Source organism: Mercenaria mercenaria, chromosome 11 (assembly GCF_021730395.1).
Source record: "Mercenaria mercenaria strain notata chromosome 11, MADL_Memer_1, whole genome shotgun sequence".
NCBI classification, from domain to species: domain Eukaryota; kingdom Metazoa; phylum Mollusca; class Bivalvia; order Venerida; family Veneridae; genus Mercenaria; species Mercenaria mercenaria.
The window spans coordinates 9,534,005-9,549,654 of NC_069371.1; the positions used below are offsets into that span (position 1 = coordinate 9,534,005).

Below are 15,650 nucleotides of genomic sequence, written 5' to 3' on the forward strand. Positions count from 1 at the left end.
AAGGTTTATGAGAGACAACTGTAGAATGCTTGGGTCTGCAGTGGTTAAACTTCATTGAATGATTGCCTGTGGTCAGTAGATGATGGCATTTTTAGCTCACCTGTCACAAAGTGACAAGGTAAGCTTTTGTGATCGCGCGGTGTCCGTCGTCCATGCGTGCGTGCGTCCGTCCGTGCGTGCATAAACTTTTCCTTGTGACATCTCTAGAGGTCACATTTTTCATGGGATCTTTATGAAAATGGGTCAGAATGTTCATCTTAGTAAATTCTAGGTCAAGTTCGAAACTGGGTCACGTGCCATCAAAAACTAGGTCAGTAGGTCTAAAAATAGAAAAACCTTGTGACCTCTCTAGAGGCCATAATTTTCAATGGATCTTCATGAAAATTGGTCAGAATGGTCACCTTGATGATATCTAGGTCAAGTTCAAAACTGGAACACGTGCGGTCAAAAACTAGGTCAGTAGGTCTAAAAATAGAAAAACCTTGTGACCTCTCTAGAGGCCATATATTTCACAAAATCTTCATGAAAATTGGTCAGAATGTTCACCTTGATGATATCTAGGTCAAGTTTGAAACTGGGTCATGTGCCGTCAAAAACTAGGTCTGGAGGTCTAAAAATAGAAAAACCTTGTGACCTCTCTAGAGGCCATATATTTCACAAGATCTTCATGAAAATTGGTCAGAATGTTCATCTTGATGATATCTAAGTCAAGTTCGAAACTGGGTCACGTGGGGTCAAAAACTAGGTCAGTAGGTCTAAAAATAGAAAAACCTTGTGACCTTTCTAGAGGCCATATATTTCACAAGATCTTCATGAAAATTGGTCAGAACGTTCACCTTGATTGGTCAAATTCGAAACTGGGTCACGTGCCATCAAAAACTAGGTCAGTAGGTCAAATAATAGAAAAACCTTGTGTCTTCTCTAAAGGCCATAATTTTCATGGGATCTGTATGAAAATTGGTCTGAATGTTCATCTTGATGATATCTAGATCAAGTTTGAAACTGGGTCAGGTGCAGTCAAAAACTAGGTCAGTAGGTCTAGAAATAGAAAAACCTTGTGTCCTCTCTAGAGGCCATATATTTCATGAAATCTTCATGAAAATTGGTCAAAATGTTCATCTTGATGATATCTAAGTCAAGTTCGAAAGTGGGTCACGTGCCATCAAAAACTAGGTCAGTAGGTCAAATAATAGAAAAACCTTTTGATGTCTCTAGAGGCCATATTTTCCATGGGATCTGTATGAAAGTTGGTCTGAATGTTTATCTGGATGATATCTAGGTCAAGTTCGAAACTGGGTCAACTGCGATCAAAAACTAGGTCAGTAGGTCCTGAAATAGAAAAACCTTGTGACCTCTCTAGAGGCCATACCCTTGAATGGATCTTCATGAAAATTCAGAATGTTCACCTTGATGATATCTAGGTCATGTTTGAAACTGGGTCACGTGCCTTAAAAAACTAGGTCAATAGGTCAAATAATAGAAAAACCTTGTGCCCTCTCTAGAGACTATATTTTTCAATGGATCTTCATGAAAATTGGTCAGAATTTTTATCTTGATAATATCTAGGTCAAGTTCAAAACTGGGTCACATGAGCTCAAAAACTAGGTCACTATGTCAGATAATTAAAAAAAACGACGTCATATTCAAAACTGGATCATGTGGGAAGAGGTAAGCGATTCAGGACCATCATGGTCCTCTTGTTTATTATTATTAGGTCAAGGTCACGGCGTACTGATGACAAAAAATAACACTTCAAGTTACCTCTGACAGACCATCATCGGATTGGGTGGGGGCATTATGAGTTTTACAAACAACAGATTTTGTTTGTTTGAAGTATGACATGATTTTTTGTTTGAATATTTCAGGTATGGTGTAGGTTTGATATACTTTAAGCAAGAAAAATTCCGTTTAGCAGAGATCCATTTCCGGAAAGCTTTAATGATCAATCCACAAAGTTCTCCATTACTTTGTCACATTGGAGTGGTGAGGAGACATTCTTATTTTCATTAATTGTGTGGTTTTGATAGACGCCCAGATAATACCTTTTTTTCCCATGAAGCAGATTCATATTGATTTAGAGTATGTATTGAGCTGATGTGTATGTATAATATACTAAATATACTTCGCAGTTCCTACTTTTTAATTGAACTGGTATTATTGGCAAGAGGATGTGAAATTTCAAGATGACTTTATGTTTAAGCATATAAACACCAAACTTAGAAATACTTGCTTTGAGTTTGGATATTGTATGTAGTATGCCTATGTTTCATAACACAAGAGTTGCAGGGGTAGATTATAAGACCCCTAGTTCACAGGTTGTAGGTTTGAATCCCAGTGAGAGCGTTAGGCACAAGTACTGGTCAGAATTCCAGGATGTAGTCATCCAGTGTAAATTTTCATAAATAGTGAGAACTGACTTCCCAGTCAGTGTTGTATGTATAAATTTATTCTAAACAGTGCTTCTGATTTTGACATGTATTGCCATGTATTTTTTTTTCAACTTTCAGGTATTGCACGCTCAGCAGAAATCTGATCAAGCCCTGGCTACACTCGACAAAGCTATAGCTACAGATCCAAAGAACCCTCTTTGTAAATTCCACAGAGCCACCATCTTGTTTGCCAAACAAAAACATAAGGTTTGTGAATTATAGCCAAAAAATTTATGTTGTTATTTCTTAAAATCATGTTACAGATGCATGTCGCAAACTGTCTGCATCTGCTTTCTTCTGTTTACTACTCTTTCACCATTGTTGTACGCCTGTGCATCATTTCTTTGTATGGATTTTTGAGTCGGCTAAACGCTGTCAAGTGTTTGACGAGTCCTTGCTATGGCACGATTTCTCATTCTTAAATGGCCTCACAACACAGCGAAGTGATGTAGTTCCATTGGATTGTCTCTAATTTCAAAGAGTTCATTGATCGAATGAAGTTCATTTATGTCAATCCTATTTGCTATGACCAATATACGATGTAATCTGTCATATTTATGACTTGTAATTGTGCAATACTCGAATAAAGCCACGTATTTTCTTCCGCGGTAACTCATTAAGCATAAACACGCATAACGATTCTGCGGGCTTTGGTAATACATTTGCGCATATGATTATGGTGACGAATTTTATGCCCTTTTGTCACAAAATAGCAAATATGATGTTCACAAATTCAAATAAAAACTGCATATTAACTTATTAGCCAAATTATCCATTTGTTACCCTGTCCGTTTCAAAAAATAATCTTTAAAATCATTGCGCAAATAACAAATTTATTGTGCTGTGCATTTTATGAATTGCGCAGACTTACAAAGCTTGCGTAACATCCAGCGAAAGACAAAATATAGTTCCAGAACATACTGCTAGTATTTTATTGAGTGGGTACCTCTGAAAGCATTGGAATGTCTCTTATCAAAGAGTTTACCACATCGATGAAATTAAATTATGACAGCTTCATTTTAAATGACCCGAATAAGATATGTGCAGTACGTTAATTTTTCCGCGAGACTTCGCGGATGAATCCTAACTACATTCTGGACACTTCTCGGCGAACACGCATGACCTGTTTATAACAATGCTTCTACGACTTTGCGTGGGTTGAATTTTGTAGTCAGTAAACGGATAAATTATCAGAAGAAGAAGCTCTTACTGGTTTGTTTAGTTACTACTGATATTAAAAATGATATTAATTCTTATTTTTCGAGAAATAAACAAATCGGCGAAACATTAAATTGTATTTTCTTGTAGTTTTTGAAATCGAAAGTAGATCGTCTATGTTTGGCTGCTTTGACGAAACAAAACAACTTTTTTATGAAAAGATTGAAATAAGAGGTAATTTAACCGTAAACTTCAATGTCAGATACTGTCAATTGCTGCTAAATGTCTTTGTATCATCACAATTTGTAAAATATATTGTTGAAACTGGAGAAAAGTGTAATCGTATCCGGATATAATATTTTGGGTAAATATCGAGCTGTGTTATGAAATTTTAACATTCAAGTAACATACATGATAGATATTATTGTAACAGAAATGATTCTAGAATTTATTTTTATTACACCTACATATAATCTATGTCAGACTTGTATTCTAGTCCTGAGGCATGATCTGAAAGTAAAAAGATGAAGTGACAGTCATACTTTGGATATTGTAATACTAGAAAGAATCTAGATCGTAACCTTTCTGGAATTTTGACTGGTTTGGATAATTTGCTTACGATTCAGGTTCGCAAAAAAATGAAACCGTCACCCATTCTGCTTTTCATGATGACACATGGCTTGATTTTGCAGTCAGTAAGCGGATAAATTATCCCGAGAAAGAGCTCTTACTGATTTGTTTAATTACTACTGATTTTAAAAATGATTTTATTTCTTATTTTTCGAGAAATAAACAAATCGGCGAAACATTAAATTGTATTTTCTTGTAGTTTTTGAAATCGAAAGTAGATCGTCTATGTTAGAGTGCTTTAACGAAACGAAACAATTTTTTTTATGAAATGATTTAAATAATTTCACCGTAAACTTCAATGTCAGATACTGCCAATTGCTGCTAAACTGTCTTCATATCATCACAATTTGTAAAACATATTGTTGAAACTGGAGATTTTGGCAGTATAAAAGAAAGTGTAATCATATCCGGATATAATATTTTGGATAAATATTGAGCTGTGTTATGAAATTTAAACATTAAAGTAACAGACATGATAGATATTATTGTAACAGAAATGATTCTAGAATTTATTTTTATAATACATACATAGAATCAATATCAGTTTTATATTCTAGTGCTGAGGCATGACCTGAAAGTAAAAATATGAAGTGACAGTCATTCATACTTTGAATATTGTAATACTAAAAAGAATGTAGGTAATATTTAGAAATTGAAACATAAAATTTTCAGTTAGAAATCGCACCAAAGGCTGTATCAAGGGTCTACATTTTCAAAATTTCCTTGTGGTGATACCCCAAACCCTACTTGCAGAAAGGGGTATCCTTCCACACCCTCCCCCCATATTGCCACTTTACAGTTTGATACATTTGCCCTTTTACCACCTGCCACAATGCCCATTTCAAAATCTGACTGCAGTTCAAAGCGGGAAGGAACACCCCTCCCCACACCCACCCTGCTACCGACCACGTAAAAATGGCTCAAACATTTTTTCAGCCCAGTCTGGGCCTGTCTGTCTACATGAATCAAAACGGATAATTGAAAGTACATAGACTTGGGGACTACAGACATGGTTTTGAAGGGGTTAACAGGTCTGAAATAGAATAAATGATGGTTTTAACTAAAAAAGAACTGCATTTATTAATATAGGTTATCTTTTCCGAAATTGGTAGCTAGTCAGAGTAACTTCTCTTAGTTTCGAATGCGCAATTTTCCTGTCAGTGTAAACATTCATGACACTATATATTGACACTCAGCAACATTTACATATCTTTAAACGCAAAAGTAAGTATACTTTAAATTCACATCCTTTATAATATGATTAAACAATACCTAGCGTGTGACACGGTTATTGCCAGGCCCCTTATCTGTAAAATATCTGAACAGTTCTTTCGTCCATCCATTACAAATTGTATTTGGCAATCCACGCTATAAAATTTCAATATATAAATTTTCATATTCAAATTTTATCATGTGCGAATATATACCAGCCGATAATTGCCTGTTTTGGTAATGCCGCAGGCAAATGTTTACTGGAAAAATATTTATAGTCATGGGCAGTATCTTAGTGTCACCTGTCAAATTGAAGTTTGTACTTTCAACATTTTTATTTTTGCGAACCACTCTTCAATTTTAGAGAAATATATTGGGTTTAAATACTTGTATAATGTCAATCAAAGTTTTACTAGGCATCGATTGAATGTCCATTTCATCTATTGTATCAAAATCTCTATTCAGTTGGGGAAAAAAACTAAAACCAAACTGAAACTGGTAGACTATACTACCAGTACATCAATCATTAGCCGACTCTCAGGCCCTTCAGGCCTTTGATTATCTTTTTATGGATTTTCAAAAGTACAAATAAATATTCATGATTATAATACAAAGAGATGCACACAGGTCCAAGGTTGGCATCATACATGGAGTTCAAAGTTCAGGTAGCATTATATCAGTGTTCAGAGTGCTTGCCTTTCCTTAAGAAAAATGACACCTTCAAGATAGCTCTTACTAGTTGTTTTAGGACTGAGCTTTTAATACGCCTGTTTGAAAAACGGGATGTATTATGGGAACGCCCTGGGTGGGCAGGTGGCGTCCACAGACTTTGTCCAGAGCGTATCTTCTTCATGCATGGAGGGACTTTGATGAAATTTGGCACAATTGTTCATCATGAGATGGAGTGTCATGCGCAAGAACCAGGTTTCTGTGGTACAACATAGATATTACTTTCAAATTTTAGGTGTATTTTAAGGTATCCCTTCCTGGTAAGGATTTTTTTGTGGACTTTACAATAATTACTACGCAAACACAGAATTAAAATTCCATTTGCGAAAACAGGTGCTAGTGTAAAGAAATTTATGACGGGTGTATATTGTGAAATTCTGGCACTCTTGTTCAGCTTAAAATGCCATAATTATATATGCAGCTTGGTTTTGTTTTTGCTTGATGTAACATAGGGACAGTTAGGGGCTTCCATAACCCATAAAAGAATAAAATGGCCTTTTGACTTAAGATATTTGATGCAGCCATAACTGTTGTACAATTGTGAAATTTTGTACCTTATTTGAAATAGGAAAGTTCTTGTAGTAATGTAAACAAGAAGTTTATGTCTATGTACCAGGAGAATAGTGGGTGGTTATACACTTAACTATCATGATCAACATGTACACATATTTACAGGAGGCCCTGGATGAACTAGAGGAATTGAAGAGAATTATTCCAAAAGAATCTCTGATATACTTCCTTCTTGGCAAGGTAAGTCAATTGGCATCCCAACTTTTGAATAAATCAACCTGTACATTTTCATAACCTGGAGACTATTTATTATTTTCAGCCTAGTCTCATAAGTCAGATTACCAAATGATAGATATGGGATTTTACAGTGTCTGTCTGATAATGTGTATGTAATTACAATAATTAAGTTGGTAAACAATGTATACATACATGTATATTGACCACAGTTTACTGCACAGTTATTACCTGTATTACATTTGATTGACAATACTCCAGATATGAGGTATATGGGGGCTATTTTGGAGTCGTGCATGTCCATTGGATGTCTGTCCATAACTTTTGATCACTAATCTTAACTGCTGCGAAAATTTTCATCAGTTAACTGTTTTGACTTTTGCAGAGAGCATAACCCAGGACATTGTTTACAACTTGGGTCACTAGGTCAAGATCACAGAAAAAGGTTAAATAGCTTAACTTTGTGCCCACTCCATATAGTCTAAACCACTTGGAAGACATTCATAAAACTAGCATCATGAACACATGAGCACAAAGACCAAGGTCACACTTGCTGGTCAAAGATAGTGTCCACTCCTTACCTTCTAAATCACTAGCTAAGGATGAATTCCGTAAAATTTGAATGATTTTCTAGCATTACCCAGACTGCACACAGGATGCACATCCCAGGTCTCTAGGTCCAAGGTCAAGGCCACAGAGGTTAAAGAACAAGTAGTTCAAATTTGTCTGCTCCATATCGTCTGAACTGCTGGAAGGATTAAAACAACATGCAGAGTGTACAGTCTAAGACACTATAGCAAGGTCATAGTTACATTTGAAGGTCAGAGGTCATGATCACAATATTTTTCTTTTCCTGTATCAGAGTGGTGTCAAGGGGTATTAATCACCTTGAGTTAAAGCTCTTGTTTTGATTGCTTATATTTCTCTTTTCAGGTTCATAAAAAATTGGGTAACACAGATCTAGCATTAATGAATTTCTCGTGGGCGATGGATTTAGATCCTAAAGGACTCAACAATCAGATAAAGGAATCAATAGAGAAAAGATTTAACATAGAGGATGATGACTCCTTAGCAAGACTGAGTGAATCTGGTATGGTATTTCTATATCATTCCAAGTTATGATATTAAACTACAAGCAGTAGAGCAGTTGAAGTTGTTGACTTAGAATCACCATCACCTCTGGGATATAAATCCCCTTTTGTGAAGTAGAATTCTTTACTGTGAGGAAGCTGTTCAAGTGGTTTATGGATAGTTGATGGTTCTACCCAGGTGTGGGGCTCCGTGGCCAAGAGATTAATGTCACTGACTTAAGATCTCTTGTCCTTCACTGATGTGGGCTAGAGCCTTACTTAGGGCATATAATTATTTATGTGAGGTAGCCATCCAGCTGGCTTATTGAAGGTTTGTGATTCTACCTAGATGCCCTGCCGTGATGAAATAATTCCCAGAGGGTCGGTCACCTTGGGTCTTACTCCACCACAAAAAGCTGGAATGTCCCCATATGACATGTAATTATGCTGGTGTGACATTAAACACAACAAAAAAAAAGCAACCCAGGCTCCTGCCTCTGGCTAAAATAATGCCCAGAGAGGCATCTTGAGGGGTCTTCCTTCACCATTTAAAGTTGGAAAGTGGCAGTATTTCTAGAATTGTGTTGGTTTGACTTAAAACCTAATCAAACAAACAAATGCAAGCAGTGTTCAAGTTCCTTGTGCTGAAAATTTCTTTGTTTGAACCTTCTTTTTCCAGACATTCAATTTGCAAATTTTGAACATGATTGTCTACTAGGTTTGTAGGTCTTAAGGACAGGGTTTGATTGGTCTAAGGACAGTGTTTGGTATATCTAAGCTCTGTTTTGGGGTAAATTGGTCATAGGTTATATTAACCTTCTGTCTGAAAATGATTAGTGCAGCTAACACCCTGTGTCAGTATGGATAAAAATATAGATTTTTGGGTCAGGTCAAAGATTTAGTTAAGATGGTATCATAGAGAAAGTTTAATTAAATCAGTGACTCACAGATGCTTCTTTGTTTGGAATTCACTATCATAATTCATGTTTGACTGTAAAGTCATACTGACCTTATTAATAAAACTTCTTAAAGTAACATTCTGAGAAATTTAGAAATGTAAAATACCTTTTATTGTATGATGGTTGCTCCAGTTGTATTCGTTTTTGGGGTTTATGAAATGTGGTAAAGAATATTGTTTTTATACCAGAGACATTGCCCATTGGGGGTATAACACTGTGTATTGCATATATATTAGGCCAAACTGCAATCTGAAAACTGTTTCAATCATTCCTTGTATGACTACATGTTTCCAGATACTTCGCAGACCTTAGATTAAAATACTGCTGAAAGAGCTGTGAAAATACACATATTAGTTTCAGTTGTTGCCAAAGTTGCTTATTTTTGTCTCTTGTTGAAGTTATTATGGAGAATTGAATCTGCATTCTCCTAATATTATCCTAAAAATACGTTAACTTTGTTTTTTTCCAGATATGCCAGAAGTAGCGCCCTCTGGTAGTAACTCCTCATTGATGGATGCGGACGATATGTTACAAGCAGTTGAAAGTGATGAGAGTTTATGACATAGGCTTACAGACTATACATCCGAAAACATGTCAGGATAGAATTGACTATATGGTACAAACAATGTGTGATACCGACTTGATAAGGAACGAATATGTTACATAGATGACTGGATCATATTTACGATGGTTTTATTTCTGCTAATATTCACATACGTTTTGGCGATTTGCCAATTCTAAAGTCAGGAATATTATGCAGCATTATCTGCCTCCGTGTCCGAGTGGTTAAGGTCGCTGATTTTAAATCACATGTCGGGGCCTTGATAGCCAAGTGGTTAAGGTTGCTGATTCCAGATCATGCGCCTGTCTCTGCTCCTCTGGGGTTGTAAGAAGAGAAAACTATCCAGCTGGCAAATGGAAGGTTGATGGTCAGTGCTGGAACTAGCTTGTAGCAGAGATGATACCTCGGGCCTTTATTCTCCACGTCAGACTGGAAAGTCACCATATGACCTATAGTGTATTGGTGTGACTACAAACAGAACATTCTGCGAAAGTAAAACCAGCAGACTTGTTGCATCAGGACTATGGCTGTTGTCCATCAAACTGCTAGATACAAATGATATGAAAAGTTCCCAATCAACTCCAGTTGTATTTAGACATGAAAATTAGATGACGTTTTGTCATTGAGGGGTTTGACAAGAAGGTATACAGACTGAATCATATGTATTACAATTTTACCGAGATTATTCATAATGAAGCAGGTTATCAGTAGACTATCATGAATGTGTGCATAAAGTGATTGATGTTATGACACTGTGTAAAAGGGTTTTGTACTTCTTTATAAAAATTCTAGTGGGATTTTTTTATAAACAACTTGTTGGGTATTTTAACTTTTTCCTATGAATATTGAAGGAATTTGGATTCTTGTGTTCTATGGTTAAATATTTATATGTCTGGGTAAGTTATTTTGTATTACAGATTTTTCAGTTGCACTTTCCTAATTACTCAAGTGATCTCATTTCCTCTATATTTAAAATGTAAATAACTACGGCGAAGTAATCAATTTAGGTAATGAATAACATTGTTATATAACTCCTTTTATAAATTGTGGGTCCATAGTGTGTGCTTTATGTGACCAATCTTTGTTCAACTTAATGCTTGATGGGTTCAAGTTGAAACAGATGTCATATTATTAAACACTTATTGAATGGCTTGCTGGTTAATAAGTGTATAATATCACAGTATGTTGTCTTGGTGGGTTTATTGTTAATGGAATGGATTGCAAGTATTTGTTCTTTCCTAACACCATCTTTTCTTGTGAATTTAATATTGAGAATATGAATAATATGAATTACTTGGCAGAGTTGTAAAGCCATCAAAATCAAAAGAGATCTTATGGAGCTTTAGCAAAAGTGCATTTTTTAAAGAATGAATAAAATGTTAGTTTCAAGGAGTCCCAATTTTATTGCATTTTACCATTTTTTTTTATTGGAGTTCAGTCTCTGTAGATACCATAATTTTTTTTTTTTTCAAAATTGATATTACATCACTGAGATATTAACAAATGATGAAGTTATACAAAAAGACTCTTGACAAAGATATTACATCATCAGTTTGTTCACTCTAAAAAACATGTTCATCTGGATTGAAGTTAAATAAGGTTAAATTAAAACTTAAGGTCAATACAGCTACATGATAGTTGACCATTTCTGATGTGAGAGCTAAACTATTCCCCTGTCTATTATTCAGGAAGTCTTTGCATTTAGAGACAGGCTTTATCATTGAGAGTGACGGATGTATTTGTACCATTTCATACTTATGTAAAAGCATTTTCACCTCTGATGTCAATATGCTTGCAGGGATTTTGTTCAAATTTTCTAAAAGCCATTTTTTTGCCAGTAAATGTAACTAATATTTGTAAATTTTACTGATAGAATGTGGGTTTTTTAAACCAATTATAAATCATTATTAGCACAGAGCAAAGCTTTCATGTAGGTAAAATCTCATATGAAAATTACTAGAAATGTACACTGCTGCTTATTACCGTGTATGTTGGCACGAAATTTCATGATTTTGGCAAAAAGGCCTGTTTAGTAAGATGAGTTTGTGGGTTTCAATATTTTTTGTAGGAAAGTAATGGGAATTTTACTTCTTTGCTTGGACTTCATGTTGTGGATTGACCTGACTATGAAATCTATGAAAATTAGCTGCCCACGGTATTTTATGATTTCACAGTATGAAGATAGATGCCATTAGTTTATATACTTGAATTGGTTGCTGTTCAGTTATATTATCCATTTAATTTCCCAGCTTTGTCTAGAAAATAATTTTAAGCAGTTGAAATTGTGATAGATGCCTCTTAGAGAAAGTGCAAGATAGGTAACCATGCATATGTAACACTTACTTTATAATTGTTGATTTACCTCCCTTCTGTACCATTTTTTCCTGCAACTAAATCAACTTAAGGAAGTTTATTGCACTAAGTCTTGAAACAAACTTCTACCATAAATATTTATTGTTTTATCTCTTTTTCTACTTTGTTGCATTTTTATTTCTACTTAAATAGTAGATCTATGTAATAAAACTTGAGAAACTAGGTCATTTGGTCAAATCAAAGAAAAACCTTGTGTATGTGATAGAGGCTGTATTTTTCAATTGATCTTCATGAATTTTGGTCAGAATGATTGCCTTAATAAAATTTAGGTCAAATTTGAACATGGGTCATCTAGGGTCAAAAACTAGGTCACTAGGTCATATCTAAGAAAATGCTTGTTTAATCCCAAGAGGCCAATTTTTTGGTCTAATCTTAATGAAAATTGGTCAGAATATTTGTTTCCATGAAATCACTAGGTCAGACATGTTTTACACTGTTATGGTGTGTTTCTTAGGTGAGCGACCTAGGGCCATCTTGGCCCTCTTGTTTATTTTGAGTTTTATGTTAATATACAGGGAACTTGAAAGTATTGCTTTAAGTCACAAAATTTTAATAGTTTATAAAAGTTTCCTGCAGTAAGTGTTGAAGTATGTTCTGTTCAGTGACTTGGGGCATTAATTTGTAGCAAAGTGGAAAAAAACTACCTCAGTGGAGTTCATTGCTGTATGAAAAACACCTTCACAGTGTGCACTTTCCCATTTGGCTTGAACATTTAACATTAATCCAAATCATTTCAAGGTTAGTGGCAGTTTTTTTACTTTGTTTTAGACTTTGAATCTAAAAGCAATTCCTTAAGCCCAGAGAACTCCACTATAAACCATTTCTTTGTGTAAACCAAAAAAAATAGTGTGGCAGATAAGTATACTTTTCTGGACTGGTATTGTTGATTAGGTAGATTTTATCTATCAATTTTTGTTTTGTTACACAAAACATATGTCCTTGATCTTCTATCACATTTTATGTATTATTGATGTAATTCATCAGTGATTGGAATATATGTAATCTATTTTTATCACTTGACAGAAGCAACTCAAATGATTCATTTAGCTGGGAATTATTAATATAATTTATTATAGCAGCATACAAAACTACAAAGTGGGACTTTTTCATTCTGAAGGATAAGACATTTTGTGCTGTTGAAAACGAAACTCATTTCCATTGTGCCAAGTTTTTAGGTATAAAGAAAACTTGATATATGGATGCTGGGAAACTTTCTTGTAGACGAAAAATTTTGAATGGAAAAGTAATCTACCTGTGTTGCGACACTGCATCTGAGAGTCCTAGAATTCTTTTCTTTGGCATTGTTAAAATTCTAGAATTTGTTTCATACATTGACGCACATATATAGATAGTAGATAATTTTTTCTTCCCATCAGTAGCTTTATCGGAATATTTTACCTTGTGAAATTCAGTGGGTTTTTACTTTTAAAAAAGTTGCCTGTTAACAAATTCTGCTTCAGAAAATATCATAATTTCCCTGAGGATATTCCTTGATTTTTTTCTTTTCAAACCAGGGATTACAGAGCAGTAAAGTGGCTGATCAAATTCACTTGAAGTAATTATGCATGCTTTTTCCATGCATAATTTGCTGAGTATGAAAAGTACCTGCTCATTGAAGCCTACAATAAAGTTTTAGCAGAGTTATCTCCATTTATTTCCAAATATTTTAACCACGATCTTTTTTTTTGCTCGAGTAACTTTTTCAGAAACCGATCCTTCACTTATTTTTTCAGATGGTGAACCTACACATACCTCTAAATAAGTGATGGCTACTTGAATTTTGTATTTTTAGTTACCTCTTTAAGATCATCATTTTCAGACTGTAGATGTAGACTTGTAAAGTTCCTCTACATGAAACTACAGAAAATACTGTCCTTTGTATTTTACTTGTTATTGTGATGTATTTAATTTATTGACCCTTGTATAGGAACTTGATTGTTTATATAAAAAAACAACAGATCAGTGTGTGATTGTTTGAAATGTAGAATATATTTAACATTGTTTGACCAAAAATGAAAGGTCAATGACATATGTTGTTAATGAATGAAAATATTGCACCTTTTTATAAATCTTTTTGTATGTTCCTGTACAACAAATGCAAGATAAATACAATATTTGAAAGGTTGCCAGTTTTGTTTTTGACTGGTTGAATGTTAAGCTGGACTACTTTTAGCTCACCTGAGCACAAAGTGCTCAAGGTGAGCTTTTGTGATCGCCCTGTGTCCGTCGTCTGTCGTCAGCGTCAACAATTTGACTGTTAACACTCTAGAGGTCACAATTTTGGCCCAATCTTAATGAAACTTGGTCAGAATGTTACCCTCAATAAAATCTTGGACGAGTTCGATATTGGGTCATCTGGGGTCAAAAACTAGGTCACCAGGTCAAATCAAAGGAAAAGCTTGTTAACACTCTAGAGGTCACAATTTTGGCCCAATCTTAATGAAACTTGATCAGAATGTTACCCTCAATAAAATCTTGGACGAGTTCGATATTGGGTCATCCGGGGTCAAAAACTAGGTCACCAGGTCAAATCAAAGGAAAAGCTTGTTAACACTCTAGAGGTCACATATTTGGCCCAATCTTAATGAAACTTGGTCAGAATGTTACCCTCAATAAAATCTTGGATAAGATCGATATTGGGTCATCTGGGGTCAAAAACTAGGTCACCAGGTCAAATCAAAGGAAAGGCTTGTTAACACTCTAGAGGTCACAATTTGGACCCAATCTTAATAAAACTTGGTCAGAATGTTACCGTCAATAAAGTCTTGGACGAGTTTGATATTGGGTCATCCGGGGTCAAAAACTAGGTCACCAGGTCAAATCAAAGGAAAAACTTGTTAACACTGTAGAGGCCACATTTATGACTGTATCTTCATGAAGCTTGGTCAGAATGTTAATCTTGATTTTCTATAGATCAAGTTCAAATCTGGGTCAGGTGGGGTCAAAAACTAGGTCACTAGGTCATTTCAAAGGAAAAGCTTGTTAACACTCTAGAGGCCACATTTATGACTGTATCTTCATGAAACTTAGTCAGAATGTTAATCTTGATGATCTTCAGGTCAAGTTCGAATCTTGGTCATGTGGGGTCAAAAACTAGGTCACAGGATCAAATCAAAGGAAAAGCTAGTTTACACTGTCTGTAGAGGCCACATTTATGACCATATCTTAATGAAACTTGGTCAGAACGTTAAGCTTGATTATCTATAGGTCAAGTTCAAATCTGGGTCAGGTGGGATCAAAAACTAGGACACTAGGTCATTCAAAGGAAAAGCTTGTTAACACTAGAGGCCACATTTATGACTGTATCTTCATGAAACTTAGTCAGAATGTTAATCTTGGTGATCTTTAGGTCAAGTTCGTATCTTGGTCATGTGGGGTTAAAAACTAGGTCACAGGGTCAAATCAAAGGAATAGCTATTTAACACTTTAGAGGCCACATTTATGACCATATCTTAATGAAACTTGGTCAGAATGTTAATCTTGATGATCTTTAGGTCAGTAGGTCAGGTGAGAGATACAGGGCCTTCATGGCCTCTTGTTCAACTTACAGAGCTATTGTTGTCATTATTGCAGTAGTGTTAGCATCCACATTGAAAAAATTTTTCCAAGTAAAAAGATTCTCAGAAACTGGTGGACCAAATACTTCCAAACGCTACAAAAGTCTTCTGAATCTTGAGGTGAATTATGTCATTAACTTACCTTTTGTCAAAATCGGGCCAGTTTTTAGCTTGACTGTTCGGAGAATAGGTAGAGCTATTGGACCTACCCGTGTATCCGCGTCGAC

At 35.1% G+C, this 15,650-nt stretch overlaps 1 protein-coding gene across 1 annotated transcript in view; it reads left to right on the forward strand.

Annotated features, from left to right (window-relative positions):
• Positions 1-13,991, forward strand: part of LOC123531459 (cell division cycle protein 27 homolog) — a 34,199-nt gene extending 20,208 nt beyond the window's left edge. The window contains exons 15-19 of the mRNA XM_045312449.2: positions 1,866-1,983; positions 2,508-2,636; positions 6,834-6,908; positions 7,836-7,992; positions 9,401-13,991. Of these exons, the coding sequence (XP_045168384.2) occupies positions 1,866-1,983; positions 2,508-2,636; positions 6,834-6,908; positions 7,836-7,992; positions 9,401-9,492 (571 nt within the window). The 3' untranslated portion in view covers positions 9,493-13,991. The remainder of the gene's footprint in view (positions 1-1,865; positions 1,984-2,507; positions 2,637-6,833; positions 6,909-7,835; positions 7,993-9,400) is intronic.
• Positions 13,992-15,650: the final 1,659 nt, after the last annotated feature.